This window comes from Oncorhynchus tshawytscha, linkage group LG01 (assembly GCF_018296145.1).
Source record: "Oncorhynchus tshawytscha isolate Ot180627B linkage group LG01, Otsh_v2.0, whole genome shotgun sequence".
NCBI classification, from domain to species: domain Eukaryota; kingdom Metazoa; phylum Chordata; class Actinopteri; order Salmoniformes; family Salmonidae; genus Oncorhynchus; species Oncorhynchus tshawytscha.
In genome coordinates this window covers 3,421,547-3,440,904 of record NC_056429.1, presented here as the reverse complement: position 1 = coordinate 3,440,904, position 19,358 = coordinate 3,421,547, and the positions used below count along the sequence as shown (strand labels likewise).

Genomic DNA, 19,358 nt, shown 5'->3' with positions numbered 1-19,358 from the left:
GTATTTTGGGAGAGAGTGGTAAGCAGCCTGAAACCTATAGCAGTAGCCATTGCACAGATTGTGGGAGACAATGCCATCCTGTCTGATGTTCAGACTCTGCTTACAGATGTAAGAGAAGAAATCTGTACTGCCCTGCCCACTTCACTGTTTCTCCGAGCAGAGGAAACTGCAGTTCTGAAATACATCAAAAAGAGTGAAGACTTCTGCCTGAAGCCCAAGTATGCTGGCAAGATAACGGATAAATAACATTTAAAAAGAGCATCCTGTCTGGTGCAGAGATCAACAAGGCCCATGGTGTCATCACTACCGTGTCTCGCCACCTTGGCCTGGATGAGGGCAAGGTTATTGGCAGTTGGCGAAGTACACTTCTAAGCAAAGGCTTTGGGATGGAGATGCAATATGGCAGACACGCCAACATATCTCATCAGCCATCAGGTGGAAGGGAATTTGTGGATCTGAGGCTCTTTCCTCTGTTGCCTCCATCCTCCAAATCCCACCAATATCAACCGCCTCCGAGTGCAACTGGTCCTTGTTTGGGAACACACACAACAAAGTACGCAACAGGCTAACCAATACAAGGTTTGAAAATTTGGTGGCCATCTGGGCAAATTTGAGGCTTTTTGACCCTGACATCCTCAACAAGGTTGGAAAGTGATAGTGAGGATGAGGCCTCAGAGTCTGATGTTCAAGAGGTGGACATTGAGGTGGTCCAGGGAGAAGACATGGATGCCTGAGAGCAAGACAACCAAAGCTTTAGTTTGTAGACTATCATTTTACTGATGTAAGTTGAAAACATTTTTGGGAGATGCTATGAATCATTCAATATTCCCTTCGGTTGTTCAGTGAAATTACCCATTGTGAAGAGTCAACTCATTTAATTAAAGTTAAATTTGTAACTAAATTGTTTAAAAAAAATTATATTGGAAAGATTTAATCATTTGCAATTAAGTTTTTATGATCCATCAAACATGATGACAACATCACCCCAACGAGTGTATCCATTGTTTTCAGTGCCTTGTAGATTCTAGACTGTGATATGGCCATTTCTTGGAGAGACTCCTTCCCCTCCAGAAGACTGTCAAACATGATGACATCACCACCCCAACAGGTGCTGCTGTCCATATCGGCAGACTGTGATATGGCCATTTCTTGGAGAGACTCCTTCCCCTCCAGGAGACTGTCAAACATGATGACATCACCACCCCAACAGGTGCTGCTGGGAAGCTTCAACGTGGTGCTCTTATTCTTCTCACTTTGCTTGGTGAGGTAGATGGCTGCTATAAATTGATGACCCTTCACATACCTAACTATGTCTTAAAGTAATGATGGACTGTCATTTCTCTTTGCTTGTTTGGTGATGTGGACACCAAGAATCTTGAAGCTCTCAACCTGCTCCACCGCCGCCCCTTCGATGAGAACGGGGGCGTGCTCGGTCCTCTTTTTCCTGTCGTCCACAACTAACAACCGATGTCAGCCTGCAGGTACCTGGCCTGCCACAAGAACACGATGATCCCCCCCCTAACCCGGGCGAGGCTGGGCTAATTGTGCACCACCCTATGGGACCCCAGTCACAGCCAGTTGCGACACAGCCTGGGATCAACCCGGGTCTGTAGTGACCCCTCAAGCACTGCTATGCAGTGGCTGTAGACCCCTGCGCCACTCGGAAGGCCCCTGGCATGTAAGGACAAGGTGACTTTTATCAATATATTCGCCTGTATTTACCCCTCCCCAAAAAATGAAACGCTAATTAGCTGCTATCACAAAGAACTACAAATGCCATGATGATCTGGACAAGACTGTCGAATGGAGGCAAGGGTAAGAATCTCTGGATTAACTATCTAATGTTAGCTAAATGTAGTAACGAATAAATTGGCTACATTTCTTTAAAATGGACAATTCTGTGAACTGTCTTGTGCAAGTTTAAATTGACACTACTTGTTAATAAAGGTGTCAGCTAGAGATGACGTGCAAGGAGCATGCTGGGATTTGTAGTTTTGCATGACGTCTACTTTGCTGCCAATTAGCATGTTCGAATCTGAGAGTAAATAGAGATGAATGTATTGATAAACGTCACCTTGTCTTAAGAGATTTACATGGTTATCAAAACGTCACGCCAGGGTAAGCCTACATGAAACATAGCCCTTGTGAGAAGTGTTTCTAACATCCCCTACGGGGAAAAAATGTATGGTAGAAAAAAACGATTGAAAACAGTCAAGAGATAAATGGTTTCATTGGTAGTAAAGACACCACCACTGTGGGACTCTATTTGCTGTAGATTGTCATCTTCTGTATTAGATAAATGTGGCAAATCGTAGCTTGCTGCTAAAAAAAATCAATTTTGGACTAGTTTTCAGTTATTTGTGGGCTGGTTTTGAGTGGTCATTGATATCTATACATGTGTTAGACCTGGAGGGGGCTGGCAACCCTGATCACGCATGCGCTAAAAGTTACAAGATGGCGGAGAGTGCGCAACTGAAGGTAAAGCGTATCCCGAAATAATAACAAAAAAAACTAAAATAAAATGACGTATTTATGTATTAAACTAATCTCCGCGGGTTACATATAGTTGAAATCGAATTTATTTTGAAGATTTACTTGATTTGTTGTAGGGAATGAATTTAATTTGTGTACGAAAACGGTACAGGGGAAGTCGTAAGCTAGTATTGTTATTGTTAGCTGATAGCTAACGTTATGTGGTTAATAGATCAGACTGGTAGTTATGTTGGTTAATAGATCAGACTGGTAGTTATGTTGGTTAATAGATCAGACTGGTAGTTATGTTGGTTAATAGATCAGACTGGTAGTTATGTTGGTTAATAGATCAGACTGGTAGTTATGTGGTTAATAAATCAGACTGGTAGTTATGTTGGTTAATAGATCAGACTGGTAGTTAATATATTACCAGAACCCTGTTACACTTACCAGAACCTTGTTATACTTACCAGAACCTTGTTATACTTGCCAGAACCCTTGTTATACTAACCAGAACCCTTGTTATTCTTACCAGAACCTTGTTATACTAACCAGAACCTTTTAATACTTACCATAACCCTTGTTATTCTTACCAGAACCTTGTTATTCTTACCAGAACCTTGTTATACTTGCCAGAACCTTGTTATTCTTACCAGAACCTTGTTATACTTGCCAGAACCCTTGCTATACTTACCAGAACCCTGTTATTCTTACCAGAACCGTGTTATACTTGCCAGAACCTTGTTATACTTGCCAGAACCTTGTTATACTTACCAGAACCCTTGTTATACTTACCAGAACCCTTGTTATACTTACCAGAACCCTGTTATTCTTACCAGAACCTTGTTATACTTGCCAGAACTGTGTTATACTTACCAGAACCCTTGTTATACTTACCAGAACCCTGTTATACTTGCCAGAACCTTGTTATACTTATCAGAACCCTGTTATACTTACCAGAACCTTGTTATACTTACCAGAACCCTGTTATACTTACCAGAACCCTGTTATACTCACCAGAACCCTGTTATACTTACCAAAACATTGTTATACTAACCAGAACCTTGTTATACTTACCAGAACCCTGTTATACTTACCAGAACATTGTTATACTTGCCAGAACCTTGTTATACTTGCCAGAACCTTGTTATACTTGCCAGAACCCTTGCTATACTTACCAGAACCTTGTTATACTTACCAGAACCCTGTTATACTTACCAGAACCCTGTTATACTCACCAGAACCCTGTTATACTTACCAAAACATTGTTATACTAACCAGAACCTTGTTATACTTACCAGAACCCTGTTATACTTACCAGAACATTGTTATACTAACCAGAACCTTGTTATTCTTACCAGGACCTTGTTATTCTTACCAGAACCTTGTTATACTTGCCAGAACCTTGTTATACTTGCCAGAACCTTGTTATACTTGCCAGAACCCTTGCTATACTTACCAGAACCCTGTTATTCTTACCATAACCATGTTATACTTGCCAGAACCTTGTTATACTTGCCAGAACCTTGTTATACTTGCCAGAACCCTGTTATACTTACCAGAACCCGTGTTATACTTACCAGAACCCTTGTTATACTTGCCAGAACCTTGTTATACTTGCCAGAACCCTGTTATACTTACCATAACATTGTTATACTAACCAGAACCTTGTTATACTTACCAGAACCTTGTTATACTTACCAGAACATTTTAATACTTACCATAACCCTGTTATACTTACCAGAACAATTGTTATTCTTACCAGAACCCTGTTATTCTTACCAGAACCTTGTTATACTTGCCAGAACCTTGTTATACTTACCAGAAACCTTGTTATACTTACCAGAACCTTGTTATACTTGCCAGAACCTTGTTATACTTACCAGAACATTGTTATACTTACCAGAACCCTGTTATTCTTACCAGAACCTTGTTATACTTGCCAGAACCTTGTTATACTTACCAGAAACCTTGTTATACTTACCAGAACCTTGTTATACTTGCCAGAACCTTGTTATACTTGCCAGAACTGTGTTATACTTACCAGAACCCTTGTTATACTTACCAGAGCCCTGTTATACTTACCATAACCCCGTTATACTCACCAGAACCCTGTTATACTTACCAAAACATTGTTATACTAACCAGAAACCTTGTTATACTTACCAGAACCCTGTTATACTTACCAGAACCCTGTTATACTTACCAGAACATTGTTATACTTACCAGAACCCTGTTATACTTACCAGAACCCTTGTTATACTCACCAGAACCCTGTTATACTTACCAGAACCTTGTTATACTCACCAGAACCTTGTTATACTTACCAGAACCCTGTTATACTTACCAGAACATTGTTATACTTGCCAGAACCCTTGCTATACTTACCAGAACCCTGTTATTCTTACCATAACCTTGTTATACTCACCAGAACCTTGTTATTCTTACCAGAACCTTGTTATTCTTACCAGAACCTTGTTATACTTGCCAGAACCCTGTTATACTTGCCAGAACCTTGTTATACTTGCCAGAACCCTTGCTATACTTACCAGAACCCTGTTATTCTTACCATAACCTTGTTATACTTGCCAGAACCTTGTTATACTTGCCAGAACCTTGTTATACTTGCCAGAACCCTGTTATACTTACCAGAACCCGTGTTATACTTACCAGAACCCTTGTTATACTTGCCAGAACCTTGTTATACTTGCCAGAACCCTGTTATACTCACCAGAACCCCGTTATACCTACCAGAACATTGTTATACTAACCAGAACCTTGTTATACTTACCAGAACCTTGTCATACTTACCAGAACATTTTAATACTTACCATAACCCTGTTATACTTACCAGAACACTTGTTATTCTTACCAGAACCTTGTTATTCTTACCAGAACCTTGTTATATTTGCCAGAACCTTGTTATACTTGCCAGAACCTTGTTATACTTGCTAGAACCTTGTTATACTTGCCAGAACCCTTGCTATACTTACCAGAACCCTGTTATTCTTACCAGAACCTTGTTATACTTGCCAGAACCTTGTTATACTTGCCAGAACCTTGTTATACTTGCCAGAACCTGTGTTATACTTACCAGAACCTGTGTTATACTTACCAGAATCCTTGTTATACTTGCCAGAACCCTTGTTATACTTGCCAGAACATTGTTATAATTACCAGAACCTTGTTTACTTACCAGAACCTTGTTATACTAACCAGAACCCTGTTATACTTACCAGAACATTGTTATACTTACCAGAACCCTGTTATACTTACCAGAACCCTTGTTATACTTGCCAGAACCCTTGTTATACTTGCCAGAACCCTTGTTATACTTGCCAGAACCTTGTTATACTTACCAGAACCTTGTTATACTTATCAGAACCCTGTTATACTTACCAGAAACCTTGTTATACTTACCAGAACCCTGTTATACTTACCAGAACCCTGTTATACTTACCAGAACCTTGTTATACTCACCAGAACCCTGTTATACTAACCATAACATTGTTATACTTACCAGAACCCTGTTATACTTACCAGAACCTTGTTATATTTACCAGAACCTTTTAATACTTACCATAACCCTGTTATACTTACCAGAACCCTTGTTATTCTTACCAGAACCTTGTTATTCTTACCAGAACCTTGTTATACTTGCCATAACCTTGTTATACTTGCCAGAACCCTTGCTATACTTACCAGAACCCTGTTATTCTTACCATAACCTTGTTATACTTACCATAACCTTGTTATACTTACCAGAACCGTGTTATTCTTACCAGAACCTTGTTATACTTACCAGAACCTTGTTATACTTACCAGAACCCTTGTTATACTTACCAGAACCCTTGTTATACTTACCAGAACCCTTGTTATACTTACCAGAACCCTGTTATTCTTACCAGAACCCCGTTATACTCACCAGAACCCTGTTATACTTACCAGAACCCTGTTATACTTACCAGAACCCTGTTATACTTACCAGAACCTTGTTATACTCACCAGAACCCTGTTATACTAACCATAACATTGTTATACTTACCAGAACCCTGTTATACTTACCAGAAACCTTGTTATACTCACCAGAACCCTGTTATACTTACCAGAACATTGTTATACGAACCAGAACCTTGTTATACTTACAAGAACCTTGTTATATTTACCAGAACCTTTTAATACTCACCAGAACCTTGTTATTCTTACCAGAACCCTTGTTATTCTTACCAGAACCTTGTTATTCTTACCAGAACCTTGTTATACTTGCCAGAACCTTGTTATACTTGCCAGAACCCTTGCTATACTTACCAGAACCCTGTTATTCTTACCATAACCTTGTTATACTTGCCAGAACCTTGTTATACTTGCCAGAACCTTGTTATACTTGCCATAACCTTGTTATACTTGCCAGAACCCTTGCTATACTTACCAGAACCCTGTTATTCTTACCAGAACCCTGTTATTCTTACCAGAACCCTGTTATTCTTACCATAACCTTGTTATACTTACCAGAACCCTTGTTATACTTACCAGAACCCTTGTTATACTTACCAGAACCCTTGTTATACTAACCAGAACCTTGTTATACTAACCAGAACCTTGTTATACTTACCAGAACCTTGTTATACTTGCCAGAACCCTGTTATACTTGCCAGAACCTTGTTATACTTGCCAGAACCCTTGCTATACTTACCAGAACCCTGTTATTCTTACCATAACCTTGTTATACTTGCCAGAACCTTGTTATACTTGCCAGAACCTTGTTATACTTGCCAGAACCCTGTTATACTTACCAGAACCCGTGTTATACTTACCAGAACCCTTGTTATACTTGCCAGAACCTTGTTATACTTGCCAGAACCCTGTTATACTCACCAGAACCCTGTTATACTCACCAGAACCCCGTTATACCTACCAGAACATTGTTATACTAACCAGAACCTTGTTATACTTACCAGAACCTTGTCATACTTACCAGAACATTTTAATACTTACCATAACCTGTTATACTTACCAGAACACTTGTTATTCTTACCAGAACCTTGTTATTCTTACCAGAACCTTGTTATACTTGCCAGAACCTTGTTATACTTGCCAGAACCTTGTTATACTTGCTAGAACCTTGTTATACTTGCCAGAACCCTTGCTATACTTACCAGAACCCTGTTATTCTTACCAGAACCTTGTTATACTTGCCAGAACCTTGTTATACTTGCCAGAACCTTGTTATACTTGCCAGAACCTGTGTTATACTTACCAGAACCTGTGTTATACTTACCAGAATCCTTGTTATACTTGCCAGAACCCTTGTTATACTTGCCAGAACATTGTTATAATTACCAGAACCTTGTTTACTTACCAGAACCTTGTTATACTAACCAGAACCCTGTTATACTTACCAGAACATTGTTATACTTACCAGAACCCTGTTATACTTACCAGAACCCTTGTTATACTTGCCAGAACCCTTGTTATACTTGCCAGAACATTGTTATACTTACCAGAACCTTGTTATACTTACCAGAACCTTGTTATACTTACCAGAACCTTGTTATACTTATCAGAAACCTTGTTATACTTACCAGAACCCTGTTATACTTACCAGAACCCTGTTATACTTACCAGAACCTTGTTATACTCACCAGAACCCTGTTATACTTACCAGAACATTGTTATACGAACCAGAACCTTGTTATACTTACCAGAACCTTGTTATATTTACCAGAACCTTTTAATACTTACCATAACCCTGTTATACTTACCAGAACCCTTGTTATTCTTACCAGAACCTTGTTATTCTTACCAGAACCTTGTTATACTTGCCAGAACCTTGTTATACTTGCCAGAACCCTTGCTATACTTACCAGAACCCTGTTATTCTTACCATAACCTTGTTATACTTACCATAACCTTGTTATACTTACCAGAACCGTGTTATTCTTACCAGAACCTTGTTATACTTACCAGAACCTTGTTATACTTACCAGAACCCTTGTTATACTTACCAGAACCCTTGTTATACTTACCAGAACCCTTGTTATACTTACCAGAACCCTGTTATTCTTACCAGAACCCCGTTATACTCACCAGAACCCTGTTATACTTACCAGAACATTGTTATACTAACCAGAAACCTTGTTATACTTACCAGAACCCTGTTATACTTACCAGAACCCTGTTATACTTACCAGAACCTTGTTATACTTACCAGAACCCTGTTATACTTACCAGAACCCTGTTATACTCACCAGAATCCTGTTATACTTACCAGAACATTGTTATACGAACCAGAACCTTGTTATACTTACAAGAACCTTGTTATATTTACCAGAACCTTTTAATACTTACCATAACCCTGTTATACTTACCAGAACCCTTGTTATTCTTACCAGAACCTTGTTATTCTTACCAGAACCTTGTTATACTTGCCAGAACCTTGTTATACTTGCCAGAACCCTTGCTATACTTACCAGAACCCTGTTATTCTTACCATAACCTTGTTATACTTGCCAGAACCTTGTTATACTTGCCAGAACCTTGTTATACTTGCCAGAACCCTTGCTATACTTACCAGAACCCTGTTATTCTTACCAGAACCCTGTTATTCTTACCAGAACCCTGTTATTCTTACCATAACCTTGTTATACTTACCAGAACCCTTGTTATACTTACCAGAACCCTTGTTATACTTACCAGAACCCTTGTTATACTTACCAGAACCTTGTTATACTAACCAGAACCTTGTTATACTAACCAGAACCTTGTTATACTTACCAGAACCTTGTTATACTTACCAGAACCTTGTTATACTAATCCGAACTGCATGTTCTCTATCCGCCAGTGAACATTTTCCAGCCAAAGAGCCATTATTCGGAACCCACTGTTATCTAGTAAACGAGTAATGCTAATTTAACAGAAAAATACCAAAATCATATAATTTCGGAGTGTTTACACTGAGCTGCACTTGGATCGGAACGCAATCCTGTCTTTACATAAAGACACAGTGGAGCCGGTGTGAGATGTGGGGTTGGGAAACGTACCTCAATTCAGGAATGGGATATACCACTGTACTCCAAATGTTACCTTAATCCACATGGCTTCGTTGAAAAGATGGAAATACTGCTCGTTTTTGGGGGGGAAACTGCCCTTTTTCATCATCATGCTAGTTAGTGGTAGCCACAGTTATATTATGGAAAGTTGAACAACATAGGAGCTGATTATCAGCTGATATCACAAAGTGCTTATACAGAAACCCAGCCTGAAAAAAAAAAAAACAGCAAGCAATGCAGATGTAGAAGCACGGTGGCTAGGAAAAACTCCCCAGAAAGGCCAGAACCTAGGAAGAAACCTAGAGAGGAACCAGGCTATGAGGGGTGGCAAGGACAAACTCTCCTAGAAAGGCCAGAACCTAGGAAGAAACCTAGAGAGGAACCAGGCTATGAGGGGTGGCAAGGACAAACTCCCAGAAAGGCCAGAACCTAGGAAGAAACCTAGAGAGGAACCAGGCTATGTGGGGTGGCCAGTCCTCTTTTGGCTGTGCCGGGTGGAGATTATAACAGAACATGGGGCCAAGATGTTCAAATGTTCATAAATGACCAGCAGGGTCAAATAATAATAATCACAGTAGTTGTCGAGGGTGCAACAGGTCAGCACCTCAGGAGTAAATGTCAGTTGGCTTGATGTATCAGTGTGATAAATGAAATTGGAGTACAGTTACCTAAATTAGCTATCTACAGTCTGACTGGAAGAATTAGCCTGGGCCAGACAGCCCTGAAGACTTGTAGCTAACTAGCTAGCTGATACCTTCCAGTTGAATTTGTTAATTTTCTCTCTCCCACGTTTAGCAGTTGGCTAAGTGGCTAATAGCTGCTTAGCTAGCTAATTACGAGATTGACGTTAAAAAAATGGTTATTACAAGTGTAGGGGTGTCAAAAAAAGATAGCTAGCTATCACGGTTAGCCATTAGCAAGCTAATTTTTAGCCAAAACATTTAGCAAATTATTATGCAGAATGTGCCCGTTTTGAAATTCTGTCTTTCTCTAAAGTCTAGGTTGAAGATGGCAAGCCCAACCTATTTTAATGTAAAGCTAAATACGAAACTGAAATAAATTGTTGTGAGCCAAAGGGTTATGACTTTATATTTCATGCAATTTTAAATGACCATTCTAGGATATGTTGTGTGGGCTGTAAATAAGTGCTTGTTTCTCTGTTGTTGATTAAGTATAATTATTACATGATGTTGGTTTTGGGGGTTGGCTTCTGATCCCCAGTACGTCCCTGTAATCCCACCTATCTGTAGTTCACCAGGGTCTTCTGTTTCCCTGTAATCCCACCTATCTGTAGTTCACCAGGGTCTTCTGTTTCCCTGTAATCCCACCCATCTGTAGTTCACCAGGGGCTTCTGTTTCCCTGTAATCCCACCCATCTGTAGTTCACCAGGGGCTTCTGTTTCCCTGTAATCCCACCCATCTGTAGTTCACCAGAGGCTTCTGTTTCCCTGTAATCCCACCCATCTATAGTTCACCAGGGGCTTCTCATCCTGTTTCCCTGTAATCCCACCCATCTATAGTTCACCAGGGGCTTCTCATCCTGTTTCCCTGTAATACCACCCATCTGTAGTTCACCAGGGGCTTCTGTTTCCCTGTAATCCCACCCATCTATAGTTCACCAGGGGCTTCTGTTTCCCTGTAATCCCACCCATCTATAGTTCACCAGGGGCTTCTGCTTCCCTGTAATCCCACCCATCTATAGTTCACCAGGGGCTTCTGCTTCCCTGTAATCCCACCCATCTATAGTTCACCAGGGGCTTCTCATCCTGTTTTCCTGTAATCCCACCCATCTGTAGTTCACCAGGGGCTTCTCATCCTGTTTCCCTGTAATCCCACCCATCTGTAGTTCACCAGGGGCTTCTGCTTCCCTGTAATCCCACCCATCTGTAGTTCACCAGGGGCTTCTGTTTCCCTGTAATCCCACCCATCTGTAGTTCACCAGGGGCTTCTCATCCTGTTTCCCTGTAATCCCACCCATCTGTAGTTCACCAGAGGCTTCTGTTTCCCTGTAATCCCACCCATCTATAGTTCACCAGGGGCTTCTCATCCTGCTTCCCTGTAATCCCACCCATCTATAGTTCACCAGGGGCTTCTCATCCTGTTTCCCTGTAATCCCACCCATCTGTAGTTCACCAGGGTCTTCTGCTTCCCTGTAATCCCACCTATCTGTAGTTCACCAGGGGCTTCTGTTTCCCTGTAATCCCACCCATCTGTAGTTCACCAGGGGCTTCTCATCCTGTTTCCCTGTAATCCCACCCATCTGTAGTTCACCAGGGGCTTCTCATCCTGTTTCCCTGTAATCCCACCCATCTGTAGTTCATCGTATCAGACATGTGCTCAGGGCCTCACTATCCATAAAGCGAGAGTCTTCGAGGATAAGATCTGTTTAATTAACCCCTACTCTAAGATGCTTTATGGTTCTGGGCCCTGATCTCTGGAGTCTGGCCTGAATCCTCCTGATTCACAAACTGTCTCTGCTACTCTAAAGTGTCTAGTTAAAAGAGTAGTTCACTATTTTACAACCTGATGTTTGACGGTTCCTCAATTTGAAATGTGGGCCAAGAGAAACTGAACCACAGATTTTGTTTTCTAAAAACAGACATTAAACTTCAGGTAACTTTAGCCACTGCTAATGAAAGCATAAATGGATGTGATGGGGGACTTCTTTCTTTCAACTCCATATTTGTTTTGATCTTTACGTCAAGGTGATTTTGTCCATTTTTAAAACACGCCTCATCACATCTATGTTTTTAGCTAGCGGTGGCTAAAGTTAGCTTTATGGCTGTTTTATTGGGGGCCAATCAACAGTTGCTACATCTATGTTTTTAGCTAGCGGTGGCTAAAGTTAGCTTAAGGTTAATGGCTGGCCAATCAGCAGTTGCTACGTCTATGTTTTTAGCTAGCTAAAGTTAGCTTAAGGTTAATGGCTGGCCAATCAGCAGTTGCTACGTCTATGTTTTTAGCTAGCTAAAGTTAGCTTAAGGTTAATGGCTGGCCAATCAACAGTTGCTACGTCTATGTTTTTAGCTAGCTAAAGTTAGCTTAAGGGTAATGGCTGGCCAATCAGCAGTTGCTACGTCTATGTTTTTAGCTAGCTAAAGTTAGCTTAAGGTTAATGGCTGGCCAATCAGCAGTTGCTACGTCTATGTTTTTAGCTAGCTAAAGTTAGCTTAAGGTTAATGGCTGGCCAATCAACAGTTGCTACATCTATGTTTTTAGCTAGCGGTGGCTAAAGTTAGCTTAAGGTTAATAGCTGGCCAATCAGCAGTTGCTACGTCTATGTTTTTAGCTAGCTAAAGTTAGCTTAAGGTTAATGGCTGGCCAATCAGCAGTTGCTACGTCTATGTTTTTAGCTAGCTAAAGTTAGCTTAAGGTTAATGGCTGGCCAATCAGCAGTTGCTACGTCTATGTTTTTAGCTAGCTAAAGTTAGCTTAAGGTTAATGGCTGGCCAATCAGCAGTTGCTACGTCTATGTTTTTAGCTAGCTAAAGTTAGCTTAACGTTAATGGCTGGGCAATCAACAGTTGCTACGTCTATGTTTTTAGCTAGCTAAAGTTAGCTTAAGGGTAATGGCTGGCCAATCAGCAGTTGCTACGTCTATGTTTTTAGCTAGCTAAAGTTAGCTTAAGGTTAATGGCTGGCCAATCAGCAGTCTATTTTTGGATTTAGTAACCCATATGAACCCATTTGATTCCCAAACGGAATCTGTTATGGATTTATTTTATTTATTTATTTCTATTTTCTGCAGAAAGCTTCTTCTTTTCTTTTGTGACTCTTTATTTTTTAAATGTATTTATTTAACGCGGCAAGTCAGTTAAGAACAAATTCTTATTTTCAATGACGGCCTAGGAACAGTGGGGTTAACTGCCTTGTTCAGGGGGCAGAACGACTGCACTGACTGTACCTTGTCAGCTTGGGGATTTGAACTTGCAACCTTTCGGCTGCTAGTCCATTGCTCTAACCACCAGGCTACGCTGCCGCCCCCCCGACTCCAGTGTATAAACTTTATTTAATACAATTTGGGAACATGGTTTTATGTAAATAAATGCTTAATCCTGTGCATTAGATCACAATGAATCTACGGTTAATCCATACAAAGTGTTAAGAGTTGGTCAGGGTGGGGCTGACTGATTTGCTTTTTAGTGCCCAATGCAATTATACTTTGCAATCAACAACATTAAAAAAATAATAATCTGAGGCTCCTTCTACGCTGTCTAAGTAGCATCCTGTCCTGACTAGCTGTCTACCAGTCCTCTGAGGTAGTAGGGAGGAACCCATAGCATCCTGTCCTGACTAGCTGTCTACCAGTCCACTGACTAGCTGTCTACCAGTCCACTGACTAGCTGTCTACCAGTCCTCTGAGGTAGTAGGGAGGAACCCATAGCATCCTGTCCTGACTAGCTGTCTACCAGTCCACTGACTAGCTGTCTACCAGTCCTCTGAGGTAGTAGGGAGGAACCCATAGCATCCTGTCCTGACTGTTTACCACTGAGGTATGCAGAGCCATTGAAGAGGATCAACAGCCTGATCAACTCTATTTGAAGGAAATGTTTCGTGCTGCATGAGGCAAATGGTCACATCAAGTCCCGGCCAAGGATATTCAGAGACCACTCCTGCGTTGTCTTGGCTGTGTGCTTAGTGTCGTTGTCCTGTTGGAAAGGTGAACTTTCACCACAGTCTGAGGTCCTGAGTGCTCTGGAGCAGGTTTTCATCAAGCGTCTCTCTCTGTATTTTACTCCGTTCGTCTTTTCCTTGATCCTGACTAGTCTCCCAGTCCTTGCTACTGAAAAACATCCCTACAGCATGATGCTGCACCACCACCATGCTTCACTGTATGGATGGTGCCAGGTTTCCTCCAGACGTGATGCTGCCACCACCATGCTTCACCGTAGGGATGGTGCCAGGTTTCCTCCAGACGTGATGCTGCCACCACCATGCTTCACCGTAGGGATGGTGCCAGGTTTCCTCCAGACGTGATGCTGCCACCACCATGCTTCACCGTAGGGATGGTGCCAGGTTTCCACCAGACGTGATGCTGCCACCAACATGCTTCACCGTAGGGATGGTGCCACGTTTCCTCCAGGTGTGACTCTTGGCTTTCAGGCCAAAGAGTTCAATCTTGGTTTCATCAGACCAGAGAATCTTGTTTCTCATGGTCTGAGAGTCCTTTAGGTGCCTTTTGGTAAACTCCAAGCGGGCTGTCATGTAACTTTTACTGAGGAGTGGCTTCCATCTGGCCACTCTACCATAAAGGCCTGATTGGTGGAGTGCTGCAGAGATGGCTGTCCTTCTGGAAGGTTCTCCCATCTCCACAGAGAAACTCAGGAGTGACCATCGGGTTCTTGGTCACCTCTAGGGTTGCAAAGGGTCAAAAAAATGTCCTGAAGTTAAACCTGGGAATTGGGATAATTTCATAAAAAAAGTTAGCTTATAACAGTTAAACTTTTTGGTCAAACTATCCCCAATTCAATGGAATTGCAACCCTCACAGTGCATTCTTCCATAACATGTACAGCTGATTCTCAACATCTTGCACACTAATGAGATGCTATTGAGCCCACACTTCTACACTGTCTGAGCCAAGGACTACATGCTTTCTGGTAAGTTTTGATAACAATACTGGGTGGGGGTGAATATATTATGACATACATTATTTTTTTTGTTAACTAGTAAATAGTAGCCTACAGCAAAGTGTGTTTAAATCATTTCTAACTTGTTAACAATTTCTGTTAGTTAGCAAAACAACTACCAGGTGGGTTTTAGCTTGCTTTGAGCCTGCTAGCTGAGGAGTGTGAGACAGACGGGACAACAGGCACACCGGTCTCTACATTGCAGATGAGCTGAAGGCAGTCATCAATGACCTTGGACCACAGAAGGTATTTGCACTGGTAACAGACAATGATGGGAACATGAAGACTGCTTGGTCTAAAGTGGGAGGAGTCCTACCCTCACATCACACCCATTGGCTGGGCTGCTCATGCATTGAATCTGCTCCTCAAGGACATCATGACACTGAAAACAATGGATACACTCTACAAGAGAGCCAAGGAAATAGTTAGGTATGTGAAGGGTCATCAAGTTATAGCAGCAATCTACCTCACCAAGCAAAGTGAGAAGAAAATGTTGAAGCTGCCCGGCAACACCAGTTGGGGTGGTGTTGTCATCATGTTTGACAGTCTCCTGGAGGGGAAGGAGCCTCTCTAAGAAATGGCCATATCACAGTCTGCCGATATGGACAGCCCCATCAAGAGGATCCTCCTGGGTGATGTAATTTGGGAGAGAGTGGTAAGCAGCCTGAAACCTATAGCAGTAGCCATTGCACGGATTGAGGGAGACAATGCCATCCTGTCTGATGTTCAGACTCTGCTTGCAGATGTAAGAGAAGAGATCCGTACTGCCCTGCCCACTTTACTGTTTCTCCGAGCAGAGGAAACGGCAGTTCTGAAATACATCAAAAAGAGTGAAGACTTCTGCCTGAAGCCCAAGTATGCTGGCAAGATAACGGATAAATAACATTTAAAAAAGAGCATCCTGTCCATTGCAGAGATCAACAAGGCCCATGGTGTCATCACTACCGTGTCTCGGTGAAGCGTCATCAAGTCCAGGGAGAAGACATGGAAGTCTGAGAGGAAGACAACCAAAGCTTTAGTTTCTAAACTTCTCCTCTGAGGTAACTCTGTGTCTTCCATTCCTGTCATGAGAGCCAGTTTCATCATATCGCTTGATGGTTTTTTGCAACTGCACTTAAAGGAACTTTAAAATTTCTTGAAATGTTCCGTATTGACTGACCTTCACGTCTTAAAGTGATGATGGACTGTCATTTCTCTTTGCTTATTTGAGGTGTTCTTGCCGTAATATGGACTTGGACTTTTACCAAATATGGGCTGTCTTCTGTATACCACCCCTACCTGGTCACAACACAATTGATTGTCTGAAACGCATTAAGAAGGAAAGAAATTCCACAAATCCTAACAAGACGCATGTTAATTGAAATGCATTCCAGGTGACTACCTCATGAATCTGGTTGAGAGAATGCCAAGAATATGGAAAGCCGTCGTCAATGCAAAATGTGGCTACTTTGAAGAATATAAATTATATTTTGATTTAACACTTTTTTTGGTTACTACATGATTGCAAATGTGTTATTTCATAGTTGTGATGTCTTCACTATTATTCTACAATGTAGAAAATAGTAAAAATAAAGAAATCCTTGAATGAGTAGGTGTCAACTTTTGATTGGTACTGTGTGTAAATGGATGGATGGAAATGATGTAGACTACATGAATAGAATATGTGACCGACTGGTTTGGTTTTATGTAGCAAAAATTTGAAGTTGTGTTTTTTTAATTTTTTTACATTGGATAAAAGTAGAGAAAATGTTATATCATACACTACAGTTGAGGAACAATTGGGAAAGTACTTCTGCTTAGTAAGTTGATGAACTTGTAACCTTGCTTTTGAGAAAATGGCCCTTGGAATGTTTTGCTACCTACTGCTGGAGAACTCTTCTTTGTCTTCGCCCATTCAGCATCGTTCACTCTTAAGCTTTAGCGACGTGTGAGACCATGTACTAAACACCTCTAGAGTGTTAGCCAGAGTGAATAGCCAGAGTGAATTTACCAGCTACGTCTATCGGCAGTTGTACCGCAGTGACATCATGAACATTCTATTGAAATAGTTATTTGCATACTGGAGTCTTTTTGTTTAGACATGTAGCTAGCTAGCTAAACATTGAACCATCATCTCAACTCATAATGTTTCTACCCTGCATGAATCTGCAGGTAGCTAACCAACCGGGTTCAATGTTAGCTAGCTAACCTTAGGCTATAACTAGCAATGCAAATTGCTCTCAGATACGAATAATTTTCCTACACAGATCGTACACGGAACGTTAGCAAGCCAACCGGCTAACTTTAGCTAGCAAGCTAACAGTACACTTTAACTTGAAATGAAAATGACTTTCTGACTAAAATTAGAAACGTGTAAATTCTTGAAAAATGTAGCTAGCTAGACTCTCATCCTTGTATACTTGGATGGACGATACTCCCTCTGTCAGGTTGCTACGGTTGCCCTTAAGTTTGAAGATGTAATCCGGAGGTTTTACACAACAGCCTTCTGTGTGTTCGCTTTTCGACTCTGTCTGCATATTTGCAATCAAACGCCAGAACCTTCTCCATCTCCTTAGCAATCATACTCTAGTCCCAGAAGGCATTTCTGTCCCAGAAGGCATTTCTGTCCCAGAAGGCATTTCAAATGGCTCTCCTGTGACACGCAACAGTTTTCCTGAAATTAGTCACATATCTATGAAGAATACGTGTATATAATAGTATATGTACAGCAATAGTTATATAGGCTGAACCATGACTAGAATACAGTATATACATAAGAAGTGGGTAAAACAGTATGTAATTAATTTTAGTTGTTCTATTCGTGTGTCCTATTATCCTCCATGTTTATAGTACTGTGAAGTAATTATGCTGATTTTTAATTACATTTTTTTTGTCTTTCCTCCTCCCAAAGCAAATGGTGATGAGCCTTCGTGTTTCAGAGCTACAAGTGTTACTAGGCTACGCAGGACGCAACAAACACGGCCGCAAACATCAACTGTTGACCAAAGCCCTGCACCTCCTTAAGGCCGGCTGCAGCCCCGCTGTCCAGATGAAGGTGAAGGAGCTGTACAGACGCCGCTTCCCTGCCAAGATGCTGTCTCCGGTGGATCTGGCCCTGCCCAGTGTCCACTCCACCTCCAGCCTGCCCGGAGGCCTCACCTCGCTGGGGTTCGACAGCCACGGATCCCCCTCGCCTGGCTCTCTGCTGGTGCCCAAACAGGAGCTGGGCCTTCACCCCGTACACCCTGACGTGAAGCTCCAGAGGCTGCCCTTCTACGACATGTTGGATGAGCTCATCAAACCCACCAGCCTGGGTAAGTGGTGCTTGGACTTACACACACTGTGTGTACAAAACATTTAAGAACACCTTCCTAATTTTGATTTGCTCACCGTTTGTCCTCAGAACAGCCTCAATTAGTACGGGACATGGACTCTACAAGGTGTCGAAAGCGTTCCACAGGGATGCTGGCCCCATGTTGACTCCAATGCTTCCCCACAGTTGTGTCAAGTTGGCTGGATGTTCTTTTGGGGTGATGGACCATTCTTGATAGACAGCTTAAAAACCCCCAGCAGCGTTGCAGTTCTTGACACACTCAAACCTGTGCGCCTGGCACCTACTACCAAACCTCGTTCAAAGGCACTTTGTTCACCCTCTGAATGTTCACACATACACAATCCATGTCTCAAGGCTTAAAAATCCTTCTTTAACCTTGTCTCCTCCCCTTCATCTACACTGATTGATGTGGATTTAACAAGTAACATCAATAAGGGATCATAACTTTCACCTGGATTCACCTGGTTTGTACAGACAGTGTATATTCATTTAATATTCATATCCATATCATAATCATATTCATGTGATATTCATTTAATATTCTTTTAATATTAATTTCGTATCATATTCATATCATATTCATTTCATATCATATTTATATCATATTCATATCATATATTCATATCATATCCATATCATATATTCATATCATTATCGTATTCATATTCATATCATATTCGTATCATATTCATATCATATTCATATTGTTATCGTATTATTATCATATTCATATCATATTCATACCATATTCATATCATAGTCATATTATTAGCATATTGTTATCATATCATATTCATATCATATTCATATTATTAGCATATTCATATCATATTCATATCATATTCATATCATATTCATATTATTATCATATCCGTCTCATCTCTTGGTAACCCAC

At 41.1% G+C, this 19,358-nt stretch overlaps 1 protein-coding gene across 2 annotated transcripts in view; it reads left to right on the top strand.

Annotated features, from left to right (window-relative positions):
- The first annotated feature begins 2,067 nt into the window (after window positions 1–2,067).
- LOC112238621 (E3 SUMO-protein ligase PIAS1) overlaps window positions 2,068–19,358 on the top strand; it is a 62,325-nt gene continuing 45,034 nt past the window's right edge. The window contains exons 1-2 of one of the 2 annotated variants that reach the window (XM_042310862.1): window positions 2,068–2,118; window positions 18,041–18,443. In XM_042310862.1, the coding sequence (XP_042166796.1) occupies window positions 18,044–18,443 (400 nt within the window). In that variant the 5' untranslated portion in view covers window positions 2,068–2,118; window positions 18,041–18,043. Of the gene's footprint in view, window positions 2,119–2,423; window positions 2,479–18,040; window positions 18,444–19,358 lie in introns of those variants that run through there. The other variant, XM_042310522.1, reaches the window with a different exon arrangement.